This window comes from Phoca vitulina, unplaced genomic scaffold (genome assembly GCF_004348235.1).
Source record: "Phoca vitulina isolate PV1807 unplaced genomic scaffold, GSC_HSeal_1.0 scaffold14, whole genome shotgun sequence".
Lineage (NCBI taxonomy): Eukaryota > Metazoa > Chordata > Mammalia > Carnivora > Phocidae > Phoca > Phoca vitulina.
This window is the reverse complement of record NW_022589717.1, coordinates 19,278,315-19,301,667: the sequence shown is the minus strand read 5'-3', so window position 1 is coordinate 19,301,667 and position 23,353 is coordinate 19,278,315. Positions and strand designations below refer to the sequence as shown.

Here is a 23,353-nt window from a genome sequence, read left to right as displayed (position 1 = left end):
GTATTTTGATGCCTTGCTGCCCTTCTCAGGTCATTTTGCCCCCATATTTTGAAGTGGTGTTTTAATCAGACATTCTTAGGCCATGGTCAGGGAAAAGGTAGAGTCCTAGGGAGCTAAGGAGCATCTTAAAGCAGACACTATTTGTCCCTTTATTTTTCCCAAATACAAAATTGAAAATAATATAACTGATTTGACTTATCTTACAAGATATTTGCAGGAATATAATATTCATCATTCATTTGTCAAACAATACTGCCTTCTATGTTCTAGGCATTCTACTAGGTTCTGGGTATTCAGCAATGAACCACATAGACACAGATGCTGCCTTCTAGGGAGGTAAACAATAACAAAATAAACAAGTAATATATTGTTGATCAGATGGTACTATATGCTATCGAAAAAAATAAGGGTACAAGGACTACTAGGGAGTGTGGGCTGTGGCCCTTTTATACTGGGTGATCAAGGATAGATTCACTGGTAATATGATATCTGAGCTGAAACATGCAGGAAAATAGGGGAGCAAGATGTGGGTATATGAGAGGAACAAGAATTCTAGGTAGAGTGAACAGCAGGGGCAAAGGCCCTGAGGTGGCAGGGTGCCTGTAATGACTGGAAATGGGGGTTGGAGAGGAAAGTGGTAGGAGTTGAGGATAAGGTCCACAGGGAGGGAAGACAAATTGTATACTCCCTTAGAGATCATTAGACTCTGAGCTAGATGCAAAGACAGTGGAGGATTTTTGAGTGTAGGTGCAAATTGATCTGATTCATGTTTTAAGAGGACCGTTCTGGGGTGTTATGTTGAGTATGGCCTAAAAGAAGCAAGGACAGAAGAATGGAGCCTGTTTATTGCAAAGACTCAAGGCAGAAATGAAGATGAGTTGATGAGTTGAATCAGAGAAAGTGAAATGTGGCCAGACTCCAGGTACCAAGGAAAACCAAAGAATAAAATTACCAGTTGTAGTGACGAAGAAAACTGAAAGGAGCAGGTGCAGAAGGACCAGAGATTTTGAGATGTTAACTTTGAAATTTGAAATGGATGCATACATCCAGGCAGTTGGAGGTTTGTGTGTGGAGTTCACATGAGATGCTCAAGCTAGAATTAGATATTTGTGAGTAGTCAGATGGTATTTGGATGGTATTTAAACCATGAGACTGAATGAGATCACCAAAGTGTAGCAATTTGCATATTTTACACTCTTAAAATTGGTATTTATGTGGATTTTATCCACTGATACTATGTTACAGATTTTGCTTACTTAGGTGGTATCTGTGGACATTTATCATGTTAGTACTTCAAACAAATGTTTAAAACAGAAGAGTACACAAGCACACATACCATTAGCTGTCCAATGATTATGTAATAGGGCCTCTACAAGATTCCACTATATGCTTGTGAGAGAGAAGCAGACAAATAGTGTTTTAGTATTATGAAAATGATTCTGTCTTCACTCTGTGCCAGATGTTGCAGAGGGTGCAAACACAAAATTTATCAGGGACCCCAGGAGACTCCAGACCAAACTTTAACAACCATGATCTAAGGAATAAACTAACAAATGTAAAAGTGCTTAGCCAAGAAGTATCGGTCTTTGTCCTTTATGATCCTTGTCCTTACAGTTTGGTTAATTTTCTAGCCCAATGCATGGCAAATTGGTATGTTAGTTGATACTCAACATCATTAAGCTCCAAGAAATTTATGCATGTTTCTTCTTCTTGGTCACAGTTACCGTCAGATGACACTTTTTAAAGCACTCATCAAAATCAATAGCCTTACAGTGCTATTGGAACAAAAAGCATGTGGTGTTTGTTATTCCTGCTCAGAATCACAAATATGAAGTTGTTACACTAAGAGCACACACAGTATAAGGGCGTAACCCTGAAAATATCCATCATAATGACAGCAATAAACAGTATACATAGCTGGAGGCTCCTTAAGCCTGTGCTTAATGATTCCAAATCATTTTAATCTTTGCATTCTATGTAGCATCTAGCACAGTGTAAAAATGATTCTAGGGTCAACTGTAAAAAAATTAAACAGAATAGGCTGAGGAACTAAGAACTATGGTTCTTGGCTTCAAAACTCTTAATTTAAATAGTGAGACAGTACATTTGGGAAACAATTGAATAACATAATTAGTCCAAATATAAAAATATTTATTAATTTAATAAATATTTATTGGATATTTTCTGTTTATGTGCTGTGGATTTAAATCTTGACAGCATTGTGAATAGTAAAGCTTTAAAATACAATAAAGTTGCAAAATAAGAATGTTATTAGGTTAAAATTATTCTGAATATCTGCCTTCCAGTGTAGATGGAAGATACAAATGTATGAAAATTCTATTTCTGATCCATTTGGTAAAATAATACAGGCCTTCTATTAGGAAACAGAAAGTTGACTTTGATTATGAAGAGGCAGGGCTCCCTCCATGTAGAGAAGCAGTTTCTCAAGGTAATAGCCTGATCCCTATGAATTATGGACTTCCTTACTAAAAGGGTTTAATCTAAACCATTTCTATAAATTATATTGTAGGTGATAATCCTGTTTTAGAGAGGAGGATGGCTCAAAGCTATATAACTATTATGTTATTATGTGGAAGGATATCAGGGACAAATGATGAAAGGATTTGAACATCAGTCTGAGAATATTGGATTTGATTGGACAGCAAATAACAGTTACACATTTTAGAGCAGAGCACTGGTAAGATATTAATGTTTATGAAAGATTATTTTAACAGCCATATATGAACTAAAAAGTGTAGAGGAAATATTGGGAATAAGAGAAAGAATTTTAAGTATGTCCAAGCATCACTGCACCTTGCTCTAGTGATTTGGGAAGTCCATTTTCCAAATAACTGTGGAGTAAAAGAAACGATCACCTCTTGAGTTTTGATTTGGTCAGGAAAATGATTTAGAGCACATCAGATTATAAGAGCTGTTTACAGTTATTCATTCTTTCAGTAAAGCAGAACCTCAATAGAAACACTAAAGAAATTATGAGCACATTTTTCCCTATGAAGAAATTTCCTGAGTAATGTGATGAATGTTTATGATGGGGAATAAGTAGTGGACTATACGAATACAGAAGTAACATTTAAATCAATGTTTTAAATTCTCTTTCTTCTCAAAATGCTTGACAGATATGTCCATCATTAACAGTGACCTCAGTGGCCATAATTCTCCAAGGGGGCTAGTGCCTGGAGGAGGAAGAGTGGAGGGAACAGAGTTCAGAAATAGCCCAAACAATCTTGATACATTCTCCTGGGGAGGGTGATCTGAGCCCTTGGGAGTCTGAGTAAAGCCATGCATGCTACAGAAGATTGGCTGCTTCCCTCAGAACTCCTCACCAAAACAGTTTCTGGGTTTTCCTTTGTTCTGTTTTTATTTGCATTTATCTATGTCTGATATATTTGCTTTAAAAATTCACTCTTCTCTTTCCTCAAAACTACCACACACACACCCTTTTTTTGTGGCTAGCAATAGAAGGAAACTCATTTGAAAAAACAAATGCCAGTCATGTTGGTGTCTGTGTGAAAATAGGTCTCTTGTCAGCTTTCTGAGGCCGGAAGAGCTGCTTCCTCTGTTAATTACGGTTTCAAAGAAAGTTAAGGAGAGTCCATCATTTAGTGCTACATGGTCTGGGATATTGTCTATTCCTGCTTCACTTACTAGGAACATGGCAATGTGCTCTTCTGTGTTTCTTCTGTCCAGAGCAGTGTTGGTTCTGTAAAAGCTCATGAACTTAATCATGGATTATAGATTCATGACCTCTGGACCAGCTTTTTATGGGCAAGTGTTTGCATTGTTTTGCCACAAAAATCTCCTTTTGTCTTATGTAATTTGATGGTACAACATATTTTATCTTTTATTTAAAACTTTTACGTGAACTCTAGAAAGTAATTTGCTTTTTATTGATCCCAAACTATCTGAGGTGACAAATACAAAACCATCCAGCTTGTCAATGTGATTTGCTGTACTAGAAGATTTCTAGCATGTTGGAGACAATTTTTTTCCACTTTTTTGCCTTCTTTTCTAAGTAGTTTTTAACTAGAACCAGGACAGTCTATAATTATGCAATACAATCATATATATATGTTAATTATGCAATACAATCATATATATATGTAAATAATCAAAAGTTAAGCTTCATAAAGATAAAACTGAAAGTAGTTTTACAAAAATCTCGTTCAACTTTTTGAAACCATGTGCATAGCCTCATGTTTTGTAAACAAAATCAAAGAATTTCATTTCTTAATTTCATTATTTTCACCTTTTTTTCCTTTTATTCTTCCCTAGTGTGCACTGGTATGTGAATGTACAGCCCCAGAAAGTGTGAATGGAAAAGATAACTTACCTTTTTTGAAGGCAGGTATGTATCTCAGTTTTACCTTTTTTGAAGGCAGGTATGTATCTCAGTTTTGGAAACTTACATTAGTTTCATATAAACCTAAAGTTTTAATTTTCTGTGAACTCAATACTAAACCTGGGCAACATCCTCACAGAATCATTTGTAAACGCAGTAAAATAAATGCCAGTGGAGTATGGGTAGACACTGTTGACAAATTCTTGTCTCATGGAGCCGAAGAATTTCTGGGACACAAAAGGGTTAAGTTTAAGCGAAGGTGAAAATAGAAAGGGAAGAAAATAGCTCTCCAGAGTGAGAGGGTTCCTGAATGGAATACCACTGAAAGTTTCCACGGTCGGTCTTTTATAGGAAACTGACGAGTGAACTTGGTAAGTATCATGTCAATATCATGGTTGATTTGTGAATATCATTTCTTTTTTTTTTTTTTTTTTAAAGATTTTATTTATTTATTTGAGAGAGAGAATGAGATAGAGAGAGCATGAGATGGGGGAGGGTCAGAGGGAGAAGCAGACTCCCTGCTGAGCAAGGAGCCCGATGCGGGACTCGATCCTGGGACTCCAGGATCATGACCTGAGCCGAAGGCAGTCGCTTAACCAACTGAGCCACCCAGGCGCCCTATGAATATCATTTCTATATTTAGAATGAACATGTTGGACCTGTAACTATCATGAGAACAAACAAGCTGTTCTTGTAAATATCATGAGTGCAAACAAGGTGTTCTTGTAAATATCATGTCTGTTTCTCCACATGTGGGGTTTCTGTGAGCCTGGTTACATCGCCCCCTGAGTGACCCTAGTCCCCTACCTAGCCTTGCCTGTCCCTTACTCAACATGACAATCCCATAAGAAAGATATAAAAATACTTTGGCTATTTGGCAAAACAAATTCCTTTTACCTTTGGATTTGGTATTATTTGAAACCAAAACAAGACACATTAGAAGACAGTAAGGTTTAGAAATATGAAACTCTTATTTAGTTTGACATTTATTTATTTGAGAGAGAGAGAGAGAGAGCGCATAATCTGGGGGGAGGGGCAGAGGAAGAGGGAGAAGCAGACTCCCTGCCAGGCTCCATCCCAGGACCCTGAGCCACCCAGGTGCCCCTAATTTGACTTTCTAATTATAGAATTCAAAACAAAGTTGTTAAACCATTAGATATATGGATTCAGTAGGAAAAATTCATTGTTCCTGGGTGTGTATGTATAGAATATGTTGCTTACAGTAATATATTTGAATTTCAACAAGGCACTAAACCATCTATTAAATAACTTTGTGAATAAAATTGAAACCTATAGTACAATTAAAAAATGTAATAAAATGTGTGTGTAAATTATGGATCTACTTTTTTAATGATAATGTACATTATGTTACCATTGATACTAATAGTAAACAATGACTAGTACAGTGACAAGCAGTAGGCTAAATGCCTCATATGTCTTGGCTTGCCTTCTGACCTGTGCTGTGAAAAAAGCACTGTCATTATCCTCATTTTACAGATGAGGAAATTGGTCAAGGTCACCTACCTGGCAAGTGTCAGGTCCAGAATTTAAATCCAGTTGTGATCCCAAGGCCTTTTTCTCTTACTTACTAGGCCATGCTATTACTAAAAAGCCATTAATTAAAGTAGGTGTAACAGCAGAACAAGCCTTAGTATTTTTCTAGCCCTGCCATGTCATATGTTTAAACAATGGCATACTTAGCATAATAATCAGCTTAGTGAATGATACTGAATTTCAAAGGCTTACTAATATATAACTGCGGGGTGCCTGGGTGGCTCAGTCGTTGAGCCTTTGGCTCAGGTCATGATCCCAGGGTCCTGGGATTGAGTCCCACATCGGGCTCCCTGCTCGGCAGGAAGCCTGCTTCTCCTTCTCCCACTCCCCCTGCTTGTGTTCCTGCTGTCGCTATCTCTCTCTCTGTCAAATAAATAAATAAGATTTTTAATATATATATATTTATATATATATATAAAATATTAGCAGTTTTTCATTGCCAGAAACCTCTAGTAATAAGGAATGGAGAAAGGAAAGGCAACCCTTTGACTATGATTATACAGACAGAGAACCCAAATAAAATGTAATAACAAAAAAGCACAAATTATACTTACATAGAATGAGGGATTATACCAAAGAGGAGCAGCTACTTAGCCTATGAGCAAATGACATTTTTTTTCATTTCATTTAGGATGCAATATTGAAAGGGATGTGCAATGAATAGTGATGAGTCTACCCAGACAGCCATGTATTCCAGAAGTACTCAATAAGTTTTCAGGCTGGTTAAAATAGCTAATACATCCTCAAATGGTCCTCCTCACATTTAGTTTTCCACCTGAAAATTGACCAAACCTTTAATCCTTTATTTTAAGGTATCCAGATAATCTATTTAATTTACTAAGTGTCAATTTTGAGAAATAAAATTGAGTGTGGGACATATTAAATTCATGTTAAATACAGTTTGAATGAATCAGGTTATCACCACAATCATCTACACTATAATTATAAGATAACTTTTTAATAATTCACTCATGCAAACCTTGTAACTTTTTATGCACAAAGAAATGCCATTTAAAAAAACTGATTAATGTAAATTTCAAAGAGAAAGAGAAAAACGGCTTTCTAAGTAAGAAAGTATATTACCTAAGGAAGAAGAGACGGAAGGAGCATTGTGAAAAATAAATCTGCACCTCCTCATACCTGTGCCATAAAATCCATAAGGCATGAGTCTTAGGAGTGTACTAACTCTTCCAGATTACTAGGATACCATTCCCGATGTATAAATAGTAATATGACAAAGACAACTGACATGGGACTGATGGAGGCAGCTGCATTCTGCAATTTAAATATACTTAGTGGAGTGATTGCTTACAGCCTTTCTCCTTTTATGGAGATGACAGTTTGAGTGGTGATACCCCACTTAGTTCTGATGATATTTCTCAATGTCTTTAGTCCACGCCACCCAGAGGAGCGCTCAGAACCTAGGATATTTGCCACAGATATTTTCTTTGAGCCTCTTACATTAGGGAAGGATTAGAGTAAATGTGAGTCAAATGTTACAAAAGCTAGATTTTATTTTTATTTTTTTAAAGATTTTATTTATTTATTTGACAGAGAGAGAGAGAGCGAGAGCACAAACACAAGCAGGGGGAACGGGAGAGGGAGAAGCAGGCTTCCCACCAAGTAGGGAGCCCTATGTGGGGCTCAATCCCAGGACCCCGGGATCATGACCCGAGCCAAAGGCAGACGCCCAACCACTGAGCCACCCAGGCGTCCCACAAAAGCTAGATTTTTTAAAAATGTGTTTAAAATACAACTAAGTACTCTCTATGAAATGTTTCTGCTCAAAATACAAAAGTGCATTGTGCAGGATTTAGAATACATATGAGTTTGGCCTGTGCATACCTTTGTCTTTTGTTCTATTTACTTTTCTATCTAAACTCAGCAACTTTGGAATTAATCTATTATAGTCCCATGTGGTTTTTTGTGTTTCTTTTTTTAATCTGTAGGCAAAGGGAGCTACTGACATTCTTTTCAAGTCTTTGTATTAATGTGTTATATGGAACTTCCCAGCCTCAAGTGAGTTATGAAGTACTTATTGAGTGAATGGAAGAGAATATCATATCTCATAGCAGCTCTTCACTATTCTATTTATATCTCTAGAGGCTTGATTTATTATTCAGGAAATTCACTTATCTATTATAAGACTAACAAGAAAAAAACCTCTTTCCCCTAAGTTCTCACCTTTTTCATGCCCTGCTTGCCTTGCAAGTTGAACGTATATGTTGGGAGTCTGGGCAATAGAGGGCAGAAGGAGAGAAAGGACGAGTCGGGGGGGGGCAGAATTTGCAATTCCTTAAGAAAGATATGTAAGTGCCTTAGCTATATGGGGAGACACATTCCTTTCAGCTGGTGCATTTACATTCTCTGAAACTAGACACACTAGAGGACACAGTAAGTATTAGAAATGTGAAGTTCTTATTTAGTTTGACTCTCTAACTATGTTAAGTCGTAGCATAAAGTTGTTAAAACGGTAGATTTACGTCTCTCATTATTTGCTTATTCATTTGAGCAAAATGGTAGTAAGAACGCTTAAAATTACTTGGTGGTGGTGGGGTGGGGAGCAGAGAAGTACAGTCAGGCCTCTCCTCTCACATGCCCTGCTAAGTCACATCAGCTGAGGAACTTAGCTGGCCCAGAACAATAACAAACGGGCCTTGTGGTATTAATGTAAGAGCACCGGACGGGCTGTCAGAAGAACTGGTGTCAAAGCCTAGATTTGCCAACCAGCAGCGTGACCCTAATACACGGGTCAGCCTCCTTGGACATCAATTCTTTTAAAATGCCACAGAAACCTGCACAGCCTTTGACTTCCTTTTCTGGCTCTCACATGTTTGAAGTCGATAGAGCATAATTTAGCTTATCCTGTTTTTCTGCTTTTTAGAAATATTTCATAAAAGTCTTCATTTTAATCCCTTTCACATGGAGTCACATATTAATTTTTTGTCATTGTTGCAGATGTCTTTCTCAGAAGTTATTTCTATTTAATAAGCCTGACCAGAAAGATACCTTTTCAAAATTCTGTGAAAAAGATAATTCTCTCTAGAGTCTCAGTTCTCCCAGGATTCCTTGTAAAAGTATAATGCTACAGAGTACTTCAGCCCATGGACCCTTCTGGCACTATGCCAAATCTGGGGAGCTAATGGGCCCTGTCACAACGTTTCCTCCTTTCTTCACATTTTGAGTGAGTTTTCCCCTGTCAGCAAGCATTAGATCTGATACAGCATCTTCCTTGGCTGAGTTCCATACTGCTTGAGTCGTGAAATTATCCTTTATATTCTTTGAAGAGCACGTTCATGCTGTATATTACCGTGCATACCGTCCTCCATATTCACAGAGGGTATATCTGACAGCTGAGATTTCTGTGACCGTGTAAGTTGGAATCTAAAAGTGAGGGGACTTCCCTGCTATCCGTCCTAGATCCGTGCAGTCCCCTTCCTGTTTGGAGAATTTATTGGTGTTTTGCATTTCTTGCTTCACAGATGAATCACACTTTTTCTGAAAATAGGCCACTATATCTTTGATTCTTTTTCTCAAATTAGAGTTAAGCCATCTACTACTTTGCAGAAGATGCTAGATTATATGCTATTTAAGAAGAAGGAACATTGCTTATTTATTTCTGTATCTCCAGGGCCAGGAATACAATAGGAACTCAATAAATGCTGTCAAATGGCTGATAGCAAGTGTATCATCATTTCAATTTATACTTCAGATAAATTACTGTCAAATTCTCATTTTTAAACGTTTTCTGCCTCCAGTCAGTACAGCAGTCTTGAGGTTGTAAGTTCAAGCCCCACGTTGGGTATGGAAATTATTTTAAAAAAATGTTTCCTGCCTCATATGACAACCATAGATTTTAGCTGCCTTTCACAATACCTAAATATTGGGGTAACATTCTCCTCACTAATACCCCCATCCAAAGCCATTCATGGCTCAGAATACATTAAGAGATTGGTAAAAATATGTCCCTCTTTACTCATTTTAAGTCGTGATGAATTCCAGCAAAAAAGCAAATTCCCTGTTTCCCCCTTTCTTTTCATTCATGAGCTATGAAATCTACTACCTTGTTGATTTTTAGATGATGTCATTTTATATAACCAAAGATATCTCTGTTGTATTTTCCCCATACTAATTTAAATAGATTTTGCCCTTGTATTTATAAGTCTCTGCTATATAAAATTTGGAGCCATTTTGACCTTTCATACTGGCCCTTGATCCTTTACATTTACTCACCAGATTTCTTTGCTCTTTGCTGTTTTAACAAATATGATAGAGTCCGTTAACTTTGCTCTTTTGGAATTTCCATGTATTTTCATTACTGTGTACTAATATATTTAGAATGTTAAATAGCTTCAGTGGAAGAGTGAATTTCATTGTCTAATAATCAAAAGAATCATCTCTTAGACACCTTTAAATGCTTCAGCTAACTCCCTGTAGCAAGTCCATTACCTCCTTCACTGCCCATCTCGGGTAAAACTAGAAGAAAAATAAAGGCAAGAAGATGATATGGCCAAAAAGCTAACATTTTGTGGACAAATATGAGGAGGCCTTCCTCTTAATCAGGTTTTTTTCATCCTTCATTCCGATGCCTGTGCTTCCTTCAAGTGAGGTTTTCAATTATGTTCTTTACTCTTGCATGTTTCTCTCTCAGTTCACACAGTTGTTGGTGATCTAACTGTTCGTTTGGGGAAAGTAATGGTGGGAAACATCTGAGTTGGAAGGGTTAAGCTTCTTTCTGTGGAATGTTTGTATTTACTGGGCACTGTGCTAGGTGTGGGAGATAAAATGAGGACAAGAAAAACAGCACCATCCTGGCCTTCACAGAGTTGACACTCCAGTGGGTGACATGGAATAATGAGTCAGTTGTAGCACGACTGGTTAAGAACCATGACAGAGATGGGGATGGGAAGGACAAAGGAGACAAACCTATAGGAAGGGACAGGGTAGAAGCCAAGGAAGTCTTCCTGGAAGAGGTGCTAGCACAGCTTGAGTTTACTGACAGCCAGGAAAGAGGAATGTTCCTTTGAGACGCAGGGAATTCCTTGAACAGAAGGAAATTGGTGAGAAACAACTTGAGTTCAGAGAATTATAGGTCATTTCAGGTTGCTCAGCATGAACTATGAGCCACCTTCAACCTTTACTACTGGTATCCTTTAATTACGGAATTAGAATGAACAGAGCAAATCATTCAAACTGGAAAGAGTGATGCGCAAATCATTTTCTGACCATCTAAAATCTAAAATCCAAATTCTACACACTAAACTCGCCAATTATCATCAACTCGAGACTAAATGCCCACAAAATATTATCTTTATGTCCTATTCTGACATCTGTAATAGTTTTTCTTATTCTTGGCCTTAAATTGAAGATGGAGGGCCAAGAACTTATGGCTTTGGCTAGACTACAGAAACAGCACTTTGTCCAACACAGCCCATATCCTATTTTCTATTCCATTCTTTCTTTTTCTTCTTTAAAAAACAACACACACAATAATATAATTTAGATTTTATAACAAACCTAGAGAAAAGTAACTAAACCATTTTTAGGAGTTCATTTTTTAAACAATTGATTTGATCTTTTTTTTTTTCATCTTTATTGTTCTTAGAAGAGATCTCTCCTTGCAGTGTTTTCCGAGTTCCTCTCATGTCTTCTTGCCACCTCTTTTCCATAACCATGCTTAGGATAGCGTTTTAGTGATTTCTATTTAGGTTTTTCAGTTCTTATCCAATCTTAAAAAGAGCCAACCTACATTTCAGATGTATATAAATCTAAGATATTTCCAAGTACAAATGAGGGAATGTCAGTATCTAATTGGATTACACAGACTTATCTTTAGTAAGTATAATGTAACATTTGGAAAACGGGCAATGCATGTACATTCAGCTGAATAATTAAACTATTAAACAACTGCATAGTTAAAAGCTACAGAATGAATTCTCTACAAGAATCTGCAGGACATTAAACTAATGATTTTTGTAAGGCTTAAAGCCAATAAAGTCAGAATCCATTTAAATATGTGACATGTGACGTCTACCACCTCCTGAATGCGAGAAAGTTCACGAAGATAATCACAGATGAGCTTCCTCTCGAGAGATACATTAAAGACAACTGGAGGAAATAAGCATTTGGCTTTTTGATGACCCTTTTGTCTCTGAATCTAAATTTGTAAATTTCTTGTTTGTCTACTGATGTTCCTAAAACAGGCACAGGAAAAAAAAAAAAAAATCATTCTTGTGGTATCTCTCTGGTTTATCTTTTCTGCCCTAGTTTGCTTTTAACAGCGATGCTTTGTTGTTTTCCTTTATGTATTGTCTATGCGTTGGCATTGTTGAACATTTCTTTGGCATCTTTATTTTGATAATTCACAATTAAACAGCTTAGCTTTCACAATTGCTGAGCATGTTACCTTGGTAAAGAAGCTCTGCTACAGTGTCTGAGAGAAACAATATAGAAATTTGAGTTGTGCTGCAATCTGGGGGGAAAATCTGCCATTTATTTTCTATTCCTGTGCTCACCATAGGGAGTGGACCTCAAGGGGGATGTATCAATATTTGGCCCAGCTTAGAACTTTACTCTTATTAAGTCATCCCAAGACCATGATGTGGTCCAGAATATCTCCATTACTTTTCTCTTGGTAGAATCTGTCATATGATGTTTTTAGCAATTGTTTTGGCAAAAACAGTGAAAAAAATGAAGAGCATACACACAGGGGTCTCTAAAGAATTTATAATAGATATTAGATCATATTCTGAGTAGACAGGCCTATTGTATGGTCAGAAATACATCTTCTATAAAAAAAGAAAATTGGCATCAATGAAAAGCCAGAGCTGAAAGTGATGGACTCATTCCCATAGCTGGAATGAGTGTGCAAAATTGTTAGAATTGTCTCTCTTCTATAGGGAAGAAACTTAAAAAAAATTGACACAAGTATTCATCATTTATGATCCATGCATTGTTCAGTATTTGGTGCATGAATACCGTGCCTTACTTTTATGTGAAGATGATAAAATCTCCCCATTATAAACACAGTAAGAATTTTGAGTTAAGAACATATTATCTGGTCTTTTTTGTAACCAGTACAATAAATTTGCATGGTAGTAAAAAGTTGAGCCATATTTTTGTTCCATTTTTTAAGTCATATTCCATTATATGGTATTTTAAGATACCCAGTAGGTGTTCTTGCTTTATGCATAGTAGGTGTTTAATAAGGAATGCTGCTGGATTACATTGGGTTGTAAGGTGGATCCCACTATAGCTACATTGAAATCCTGATTTAGTACTAATGTTTGGAGACCTTTGAGTTTCAGAAGATCACAACCTGTAACATAAAAGTTAGATGGGAGACATAATTGGGATTTTCTTTTGGATGATCAAGCTGCCTGATTTTTTTTTTTTTAATTTGTCCCAAGTGTTTTCCTTAAAAACAGGAGCATTCCCACAGAGTCCTTGTATGATATGTACCAGGTGGTCAGAGGAGAGTTCTGGAGCTCATTAATCCAACTGCCCTTGATTTCTGCTTAAGCTATTTCAGTGAAGATTTATATTTATATACACTGAAAAGCATTAAAATAAAAACAATATAATCAAAAGTGGAAAGACTAGCTTTGGGATAATTGAGAAAATGAAAAATTTTGTATTTTGTAACTTGATTCAAAATACAAATTTTCTAAAAAATTATTACTTTATAAAAGGCAAGAAAAATGAAGGATTCTTACAAAAATTCCATATAATCTTGAAGAAAAAAACCTCAGAGGTTTAAAAGCAGCACATATACCGAGGATCCATAAGCCAAGTAATTGAATATTTACTTAGGGTACTAAGAAAAAATTTGGACATTTCAGAGACTTTCTGTCTTACTATAAAAGAATGTGTTTATATTCCTGATCATGTTAGCTATATTAGAATTCATGAGATCCCATAAATAGTTTAACCTGACTGACACTATGTTGACTTCAATAGATAACTTTTTTTTCTTCTCAGACTCTAGAGATGGAACAGTAGAGGTTGTAGTAAAATTTTTACATCTTTGAAACATTGTCACTTTAAAAATGAATAAGATATCATAGTTTCTTTTATTGGCTGGCTTATATTTCAGATGAAAGAAAATATATCTGATGAGGCCTAATATCCAAAATATATAAAGAAATCATAAAACTCAATAGCAAAAAAACACAATCAGTTTAAAAAAAGGGCAGAGGATCTGAATAAACATTTTTCCAAAGAAGACATACAGATGGCCAACAGGTACATGAAAAGATGCTCAATATAACTAATCATCAGGGAAATGCTAATCAAAACCACAATGAATGGTCACCTCACACCTACTATAATGGCTATTATCAAAAAGACAAGAAATAACAAGTGTTAGAAAGGATGTGTAGAGAAAAAGGAACTCTTGTGCACTATTAGTAGGAATGTAAATTGGTGTAGGCACTATGGAAAACAGTATGGAGGCTCCTCAAAAAATTAAAAATAGAATTTCTGTATGATCCAGCAGTTCCATTTCTGGGAATATATCCAAAGGAAATGAAAACACTAGCTTGAAAAGGTATCTGGTACCCCTAGGTTCATAGCAGCGTTATTTACAATATAGCCAAAACATGGAAATAACCTAAGTGTCCACTGATGGGTGAATGGATAAAGAAATGTGTGATATATATAATGGAATATTACTCAGCCATAAAAAAAGAATGAAATCTTACCATATGTGACAATATGAATGAACCTTAAAGGAATTATGCTGTGAGATCAGTCAGACGCAGAAAGATAAATATCATATGATCTCTCTTATATGTGGAATCTAAAAAATAAATAAATAAATAAAACAAAAAAACAAGCTCTTAGATACAAAGAACAGATTGGGGGTTGCCAGAGGTAGGGGGTGGAAATGGTTGAAATTGGTGAAGGACGTCAAAAGGTACGTATTTCCAATTATAAAATAAGTAAGTCTTGGGGATATAATATATAAATTGATCACTATTGTTAATAATACTGTATTTGAAAGTTACTAAGAGAGTACACCTTAAAAGTTCTCATCACAAGAAAAAAAATTTATAACTATGATGGTGACAGACCTTAACTAGACTTATTGTGGTGATCATTTTGCAACAGCATACAAATACTGAATCATTACATTGTACACCTGAAACTAATGTAATATGTCAATCACATCTCAATAAAAAAAGAAAGAAAATAAATACAACTAATTTTATCTGTGGATCTGTGATATAATCTAATTGATAAAACTTAGAGATAATATTTGTTAAAAATATAATCTCTTTGGACATACAACTCTAGATTTTAAATATTTTGTCTCAACATACTGGAAATATCTGTCTTCTGGCTTCTATTGGTGCTTTTGAAAAGTAAACACTGGCTAATTCTTAGTAGTGGATAAGTAGGTATACTGGAAACTTTGAGTCTGGTTGTTAAAGAATGGGAGGTTTGAAATCAAGGTTTCTGATGTAGCATCAATTCTGATAATGATAATGTCTAGACTATACTTCTGAGAATGGATGATTGCAGAGGAATGGGTGAATAGATCCTCATTTTAATGTTCAGAAAGCTATTGTATATTTACCCAAGTAGTGAATGAGATATGGTCTTAAAGAACATTGAACTTTTGAAAGGAATTTTACCCTATACATTGAGGAGACCTGGCTCATATAACCCATGCTCCATTTTAGTATCAAATTTTGTTTTAAATCAGCTTTATTGGTAAACTGGAGTCAAATAATTATAGGTACTTGACTGGCAATTGACTGATATTTTATTGCCCACTAAGCTTTGGTATCTGAGTGTAACGAAGGCAATCATTGCTCAACAGCAGTGGAAATAAATTTCTGACCGAAATAAATGGCTGGGGAATGTGGTAGAAGGCCTCATGAAAATGTATCAAATATTATCTTAATATCTGGCTCTCCACTTTTTCCCTTAATCTTTTAAAATCCTTGATGGCATGATCTTGTTACTTCTTCCCTAAACACTTCCCACCCACAAATACAGTTTGTTCGCAACCTCATTGTCTTGCTTCTGGTAATATGTGGTATTAGGAAAGTATGTTATTGACTCATTGGCATTAAAGTATGCATAATATTTGAATTGTAATAGCTCTTAAGCCAAGGAATGGACCTTTCTAGCATTTAAGAAATAAAACATTTTTAGTAGTGGGCCATTTGAAACCTCTGAAATAACATGTCAGTTCTCACCTACTGCATAAGTGAGCAAAGTTGACTAACAATTATCAGAAGAAATTAAGTAATATAATTTTTGTGTGTATTATATATAAATACATATATTTCATATATACTTATAAATACATATGCTTTAACAAAATCTTTAGAAGAGGGGCGCCTGGGTGGCTCAGTCAGTTAAGCGTCTGCCTTCGGCTCAGGTCTTGATCCCAGGGTCCTGGGATCAAGCCCCGCATCAGGCTCCGTGCTCAGCGGGGAGTCTGCTTCTCCCTCTGCCTGCTGCTCCCCCTACTTGTGCTCTCCCTCTGTGTCAAATAAATAAATAAAATCTTTTAAAAAAAATCTTTAGAAGAGGAAGAAATTAATAGGTGGTAAACTAGAGACCCACAATAGCCACATTTATATATTGGAACTTGATGTATCATTTTTTATTTATTTATTTATTTATTTATTTATTTAAAAGATTTTATTTATTTATTTGACAGAGAGAGACACAGTGAGAGAGGGAACGCAAGCAGGGGGAGTGGGAGAGGGAGAAGCAGGCCTCCCACCGAGCAGGGAGCCCGATGCGGGGCTTGATCCCAAGACCCTGGGATCATGACCTGAGCTGAAGGCAGATGCTTAACGACTGAGCCACCCAGGTGCCCCTTGATGTATCATTTTTTAATTTAATAAAGACTACATGTCCCAGAAGCTAGTAAAAAAAAGAACAAAATTCTTAGAAATTCAAGTACATTAGTGAATTATGATAAAATTCACTAATGTATGATAAAAATATGATTAAATCAATAATTATAGTGGTACACTGATTAATGATTTTATTAATTGATCTTTCTCTAATGGGCATATATTTATAATTTAACTATTAACCTTTTGTTTTTTTCTTCCTTCCCAGTGCTAAAGAACCCAGTGTGTAAATTATATAGATTTCCCACATCTGACAATAAATGGATGCGAATCCGGGAGCAGATGTCAGAGAGCATACTTTCTTTTCATATTCCTAAGGAATTGATTTCTCTTCACATAAAAGAAGATTTGTGTAGGTAAGAGAAAATAATTTATGATCGTCTCTCACATTATTTTTTCTATAAAACATTTTTTCTTAAAGTAAGATTATAACATAAAAATCTCGACTTGCCACTGTCCAGTATTGGTGGCCACTAACCCTGCTGGCTGTTAATCATTTGAAATGCTACTAGTCCAATTTGAAATGTTCTTGATGTATAAAATACAGATTTTGAATTCTTATCACACAAACAGAAAAAGACTGACTTTATAATGCAATATTAAAATTTAGGGTATTTTAGGGTTAAATAAAATATATTATTAATTTCACCTGCTTTTTTTAACTTTAAAAATATGAGTACAAGAAAGTTTAAAATTACATGTATGACTCTCATTTATGGCTTGCATTATACTTCTATTGTATAGTTGGTGTCTAGCTAATAACCTGAGTTTTGACCTTGCTAATAATCCTTTTGTCTTTACCTCATCTGCTTGATTACTGTTTCTGTAAGAAATTCCTACTTAACTGTTCTTTGGACTACTCATCTGTAACAAGACTCTCAGATATTTTTGGTCTAAAAACTTTTATTTATTTATTTATTTTCTTAAGAGAGAGAGTGTGGGGGAGGAGCAGAGGGAGAGAGAGAATCTTAAGCAGGCTCCCTGCCCAGCGCGGAGCCCAAAGCGGCGCTCAGTCTCATGACCCTGAGATCAAGACCTGAGCTGAAATCAAGAGTCAGCCGCTTAACTGACTGTGCCATCCAGGCACCCCCTTAGATGACTGAGAAAGTATGCTATATGAATGGACAATGTCGTCGTACAGCAAACTTAAATCTGTTGCCATAATAAAACAGAAAGATCTGGGAACTGATTGTTAATAAGAATATCTCTGAGCCATGACAACTCAAACAATTTATTTTTTCCACCTTATAAACCTCTAGTGACTTTAAAAATACTGAATACTACATTATATTAAATACTGTTAAGGCTGTAAATTTCAGAAAATTGGCAAATATTTTTGTAACATTTATAATTGCTGAAATACATAGCAAAGTGTGAAATGTCTAAAATTTGGATCTCTGGCCTATGTCCACATTAATACACCAAGTTACTTAATAGTAGTGTACCCTTTCAGTGGACTCTATAGTCCCCAAGCATGTTGTATTGATCTAAACCAGCGAGCAAACAATGGACAAGGCAGGTCAAACCTGGCAGTATTACAGTATATTTTAGTGTAGGAATGACTGCACAAATACTATATTTCTGAGTGAGGAGTAAGAGAAAGAAAAATAAAAGAAAACAGAGAGCCTAGATTTTAGAGAAAATCAGACAGGAAACTGGGTTGTAAGAAAACAGCCTGGATTGAGGGGAAATAAAGATTGAAAGAGAGACAGAAGATAGATATTTGAGAGTAGCAGATTGCGGATAATCAGACCACAGAAATGAGATGAAAGGTATTGTCTCAGGACAAGAGAAGCTGTAACATGTTCAGGAACCTAAGTAGACTACCTATAACAGCTGGCTACAAGGATGAATTAATGTAAGCCAAATTATTCAATATTATCCTTACCTAGAGCTAGTACTAAGCGTATGTAATGGGCAAAACAAATTCCCAGGAAGGATAAGCAAACTTAGGGAGTTTGGATCTTTGAAGTCATAAAAGAATTATCAACCTCAGCATTGTTATATTCGAGATTATGGGACACTAAGAACCATTCCTACTAGTGTCATGTAAAGATCACATTTCACATGGAAGGTTTGGAGAGGATTACTCTTCCTCACAGGGGTTGTAGAATAAGGAAGAAGTCCGTAGACAAGCATGAGTTAGAGGTCATCACAGTGCCTTTATTTCAGCTGAGAACCACAGACGAGGATTTGATAGATGTGGTGGATTTAAGAAGTTAGAGTTAGACCTTGCCCTAAAAATAACTCCTGATAACTCAATCTAAGTTAGCCAGGCCTAAATTCTCACTAAAATATCTGTATCATGCCAGACCCTCCTGGCCAGCAAAGTTTCTGTTGAAAAATCCAATGATAGCCTTATGGGTTTGCCTTGTATGTAACTGTTTTGTTTTCTCTTGGTGGTTTTAAAATTCTCTATTTATCACTACTTTTGCCATTTTAAATACTGTGTGTCTTGGTGTAGACCTTCTTGGGTTGATCTTATTGGGGAGTTTCTGTGCCTCCTGGAACTAGATTTCTGTTTCCTTCCCCAAATTTAGGAAATTTTCAGCTATTATTTCTTCAAATAAATTTTCTGCCTCTTTTTTTTCTCTTCTTCTGGGATCCGTGTAATCTACTAATCGTGTTACTGGGTATTTACCCAAAGAATACAAAAACACTAATTCAAAGGAATACATGCACCCCTGTGTTTACTGCAGCATTATTTACAATAACCAAATTATGAAAGCAACCAAGTATGCATCAATAGGTGAATGGATAAAGCATATATATATATACACACACACACAAAATAGAATTAGTCAGCCATAAAAAAGAATGAAATCTTGCCATTAGCTACAAATGGATGGATCTAGTGAGTATAATACTAAGTGAAATAAGTCAGTCAGAGGAAGACAAGTACCATATGATTTCACTCATATGTGGAATTTAAGAAACAAAACAAATGAACAAATAAAAAAAAAGAGACAAACCAAAAAACAAACCCTTAGCTATAGAGAACAAACAGATGGTTACCAGAGGGGAGGTAAGTGGGGGGATGGGTGAAATAGGTGAAGGGGATTAAGAGTACAATTACTGTGATGAGCACTGAGTAATGTATGGAATTGTTGAATCACTACACCTGAAATGAATATAAAACTGTGTGTTAACTATGCTGGAATTAAAATTTAAAAAATAATCTATAAAGACACAAAAATTGGAAAATTACGACCATTCACAAAACATGGAAATCTATTAACATACTACTACATTGTTAAAATAAAAAATCATACTACCTTATTATTATACTACATACTATTTATAACATAGTTGCTAATTATTAGAGTAATGTTTTGGGTTGAAAATCTTTTTTTTAAGGTTTTTTTTTTGAGAGAGGGAGCGAGGGCATGAGCAGGGGGAGGGGCAGACAGAGAAGCAGACACCCCACTGAGCAGAGAGCCCACGCAGGGCTCAATCCCAGGACCCCTGGATCGTGACCTGAGCCAAAGGCAGACACTTAACTGACAGAGCCACCCAGGCACCCAGGGTTGAAAATCTTAATTGACAGACCACTAATGCTATTTCATCTAAAACTGCAGCAAGCTAGTGAGAAAGAGAATGAAGAGAAAGACTCCTGATATTGCCCCAGTCTGTCTGTTTTTTTTTTTTTAAGACTTATTTACTTATTTATTTGAGAGAGAGTGGGGATAGGGGCAGAGGGAGCGGGAGAGAGAGAATCCCAAGCAGACTCCCTGCTGAGCCCAAAGCCTGACATGGGGCTCAATCTCAGGACCCCAAGATCATCACTGGAAATAAAATCAAGAGTCAAACACTTAACTGACTGAGCCATTCAGGTGCCCTGCCTCAGTCTGTCTTTTGTCATTAGTTTAAAGACTCCCTTAAAAAGGCTGAGCAGCTTACCTTCTGCATGTCTACTACTTTTGAGTCCTCCACAGTGCTATCTTTAACCCCTATCTCCTCTCCACTCCTGTTAATATCTCTGTCTATCCATTCACTGACAGTATATCCCAGGGGGAAATAATGAGTAGGGGACAAGGAGAAAGCAGACTATTCTATATATCATCTGCTTTCTCCACCACCTTTTCTTTTTTTTTTAATTTTTTATTGTTATGTTAATCACCATACATTACATCATTAGTTTTTGATGTAGTGTTCCATGATTCATTGTTTGCATATAACACCCAGTGCTCCATTCAATACGTGCCCTCTTTAATACCCATCACCAGGCTAACCCATCCTCCCACCCCCCTCCCCTCTAGAACCCTCAGTTTGTTTTTCAGAGTCCATCGTCTCTCATGGTTCGTCTCCCCCTCCGATTTCCCCCCTTCATTCTTCCCCTCCTGCTATCTTCTTTTTTTTTCTTAATATATTGCATTATTTGTTTCAGAGGTACAGATCTGTGATTCAACAGTCTTAGACAATTCACAGCGCTCACCACAGCACATACCCTCCCCAATGTCTATCACCCAGCCACCCCATCCCTCCCACCCCACCCCCCACTCCAGCAACCCTCAGTTTGTTTCCTGAGATTAAGAATTCCTCATATCAGTGAGGTCATATGATACATGTCTTTCTCTGATTGACTTATTTCGCTCAGCATAGCACCCTCCAGTTCCATCCACGTCGTTGCAAATGGCAAGATCTCATTCCTTTTGATGGCTGCATAATATTCCATTGTATGTATATACCACTTCTTTTTTATGCATTCATCTGTCGATGGACATCTTGGCTCTTTCCACAGTTTGGCTATTGTGGACATTGCTGCTATAAACATCGGGGTGCACGTACCCCTTTGGATCCCTACATTCGTATCTTTGGGGTAAATACCCAGTAGTGCAATTGCTGGATCATATAGTAGCTCTATTTTCACCTTTTTGAGGAACCTCCATACTGTTTTCCAGAGTGGTTGCACCAGCTTGCATTCCCCCAACAGTGTAGGAGGGTTTCCCTTTCTCTGCATCCCGCCAACATCTGTCGTTTTCCTGACTTGTTCATTTTAGCCATTCTGACTGGTGTGAGGTGGTATCTCATTGAGGTTTTGATTTGGATTTCCATGATGCCGAGAGATGTTGAGCACTTTTTCATGTGTCTGTTGGACATTTGGATGTCTTCTTTGGAAAAATGTCTGTTCATGTCTTCTGCCCATTTCTTGATTGGATCATTTGTTCTTTGGGTGTTGAGTTTAATAAGTTCTTTATAGATTTTGGATACTAGCCCTTTATCTGATATGTCATTTGCAAATATCTTCTCCCATTCTGTCTGTTGTCTTTTGGTTTTGTTGACTATTTCTTTTGCTGTGCAAAAGCTTTTTATCTTGATGAAGTCTCAATAGTTCATTTTTGCCCTTGCTTCCCTTACCTTTGGCAATGTTTCTAGGAAGAAGTTGCTGCAGCTGAGGTCGAAGAGGTTGCTGCCTGTGTTCTCCTTTAGGATTTTGATGGACTACTTTCTCACATTTAGGTCTTTCAACTACTTGGAGTTTATTTTTGTGTGTGGTGTAAGGAAATGGTCGTTTCATTCTTCTGCATGTGGCTGTCCAATTTTCCCAACACCATTTGTTGAAGAGACTGTCTTTTTTCCATTGGACATTCTTTCCTGCTTTGTCAAATTAGTTGACCAGAGAGTTGAGGGTCCATTTTTGGGCTCTTTATTCTGTTCCATTGATCTATGTGTCTGTTTTTGTGCCAGTACCATACTGTCTTGATGATGACAGCTTTGTATTAGAGCTGGAAGTCCGGAATTGTGATGCCGCCAGCTTTGCTTTTCTTTTTCAACATTCCTCTGGCTATTCGACATCTTTTCTGGTTCCATACAAATTTTAGGATTATTTGTTCCATTTCTTTGAAAAAAGTGGATGATATTTTGATGGGGATTGCATTGAATGTGTAGATTGCTCTAGGTAGCATTGACATCTTCACAATATTTGTTCTTCCAATCCATGAGCATGGAATGTTTTTCCATTTCTTTGTGTCTTCTTCAATTTCTTTCATGAGTATTTTATAGTTTTCTGAGTACAGATCCTTTGCCTCTTTGGTTAGATTTATTCCTAGGTATCTTATGGTATTGGGTGCAATTGTAAATGGGATCGGCTCCTTAATTTCTCTTTCTTCTGTCTTGTTGTTGGTGTATAGGAATGTCACTGATTTCTGTGCATTGATTTTATATCCTGCCACTTTACTGAATTCCTGTATGAGTTCTAGCAGTTTTGGGGTGGAGTCTTTTAGGTTTTCCACAAAAGTATCATATCATCTGCAAACAGTGAGAGTTTGACTTCTTCTTTGCTGATTTGGATGCCTTTGATTTCTTTTTGTTGTCTGATTGCCGTGGCTAGGACTTCTAGTACTATGTTGAATAGCAGTGGTGATGGTGGACATCCCTGCCACGTTCCTGACCTTAGGGGGAAGCTCTCAGTTTTTCCCCATTGAGAATGATATTCGCTGTAGGTTTTTCACAGATGGCTTTTATGATATTGAGGTATGTATCCTCTATCCCTATACTCTGAAGAGTTTTGATCAAGAAAGGATGCTGTACTTTGTCAAATACTTTTTCTGCATCTATT

The 23,353-nt window shown here is 36.5% G+C and overlaps 1 protein-coding gene across 8 annotated transcripts in view; it reads left to right on the top strand.

Moving 5' to 3' along the window:
- Positions 1-23,353, top strand: part of INPP4B (inositol polyphosphate-4-phosphatase type II B) — a 797,414-nt gene that overhangs the window by 579,979 nt on the left and 194,082 nt on the right. For all 8 annotated transcript variants that reach the window (XM_032412907.1, XM_032412905.1, XM_032412906.1 and 5 more), the window contains 2 exons: positions 4,294-4,366; positions 17,003-17,150. In XM_032412907.1, the coding sequence (XP_032268798.1) occupies positions 4,294-4,366; positions 17,003-17,150 (221 nt within the window). The remainder of the gene's footprint in view (positions 1-4,293; positions 4,367-17,002; positions 17,151-23,353) is intronic.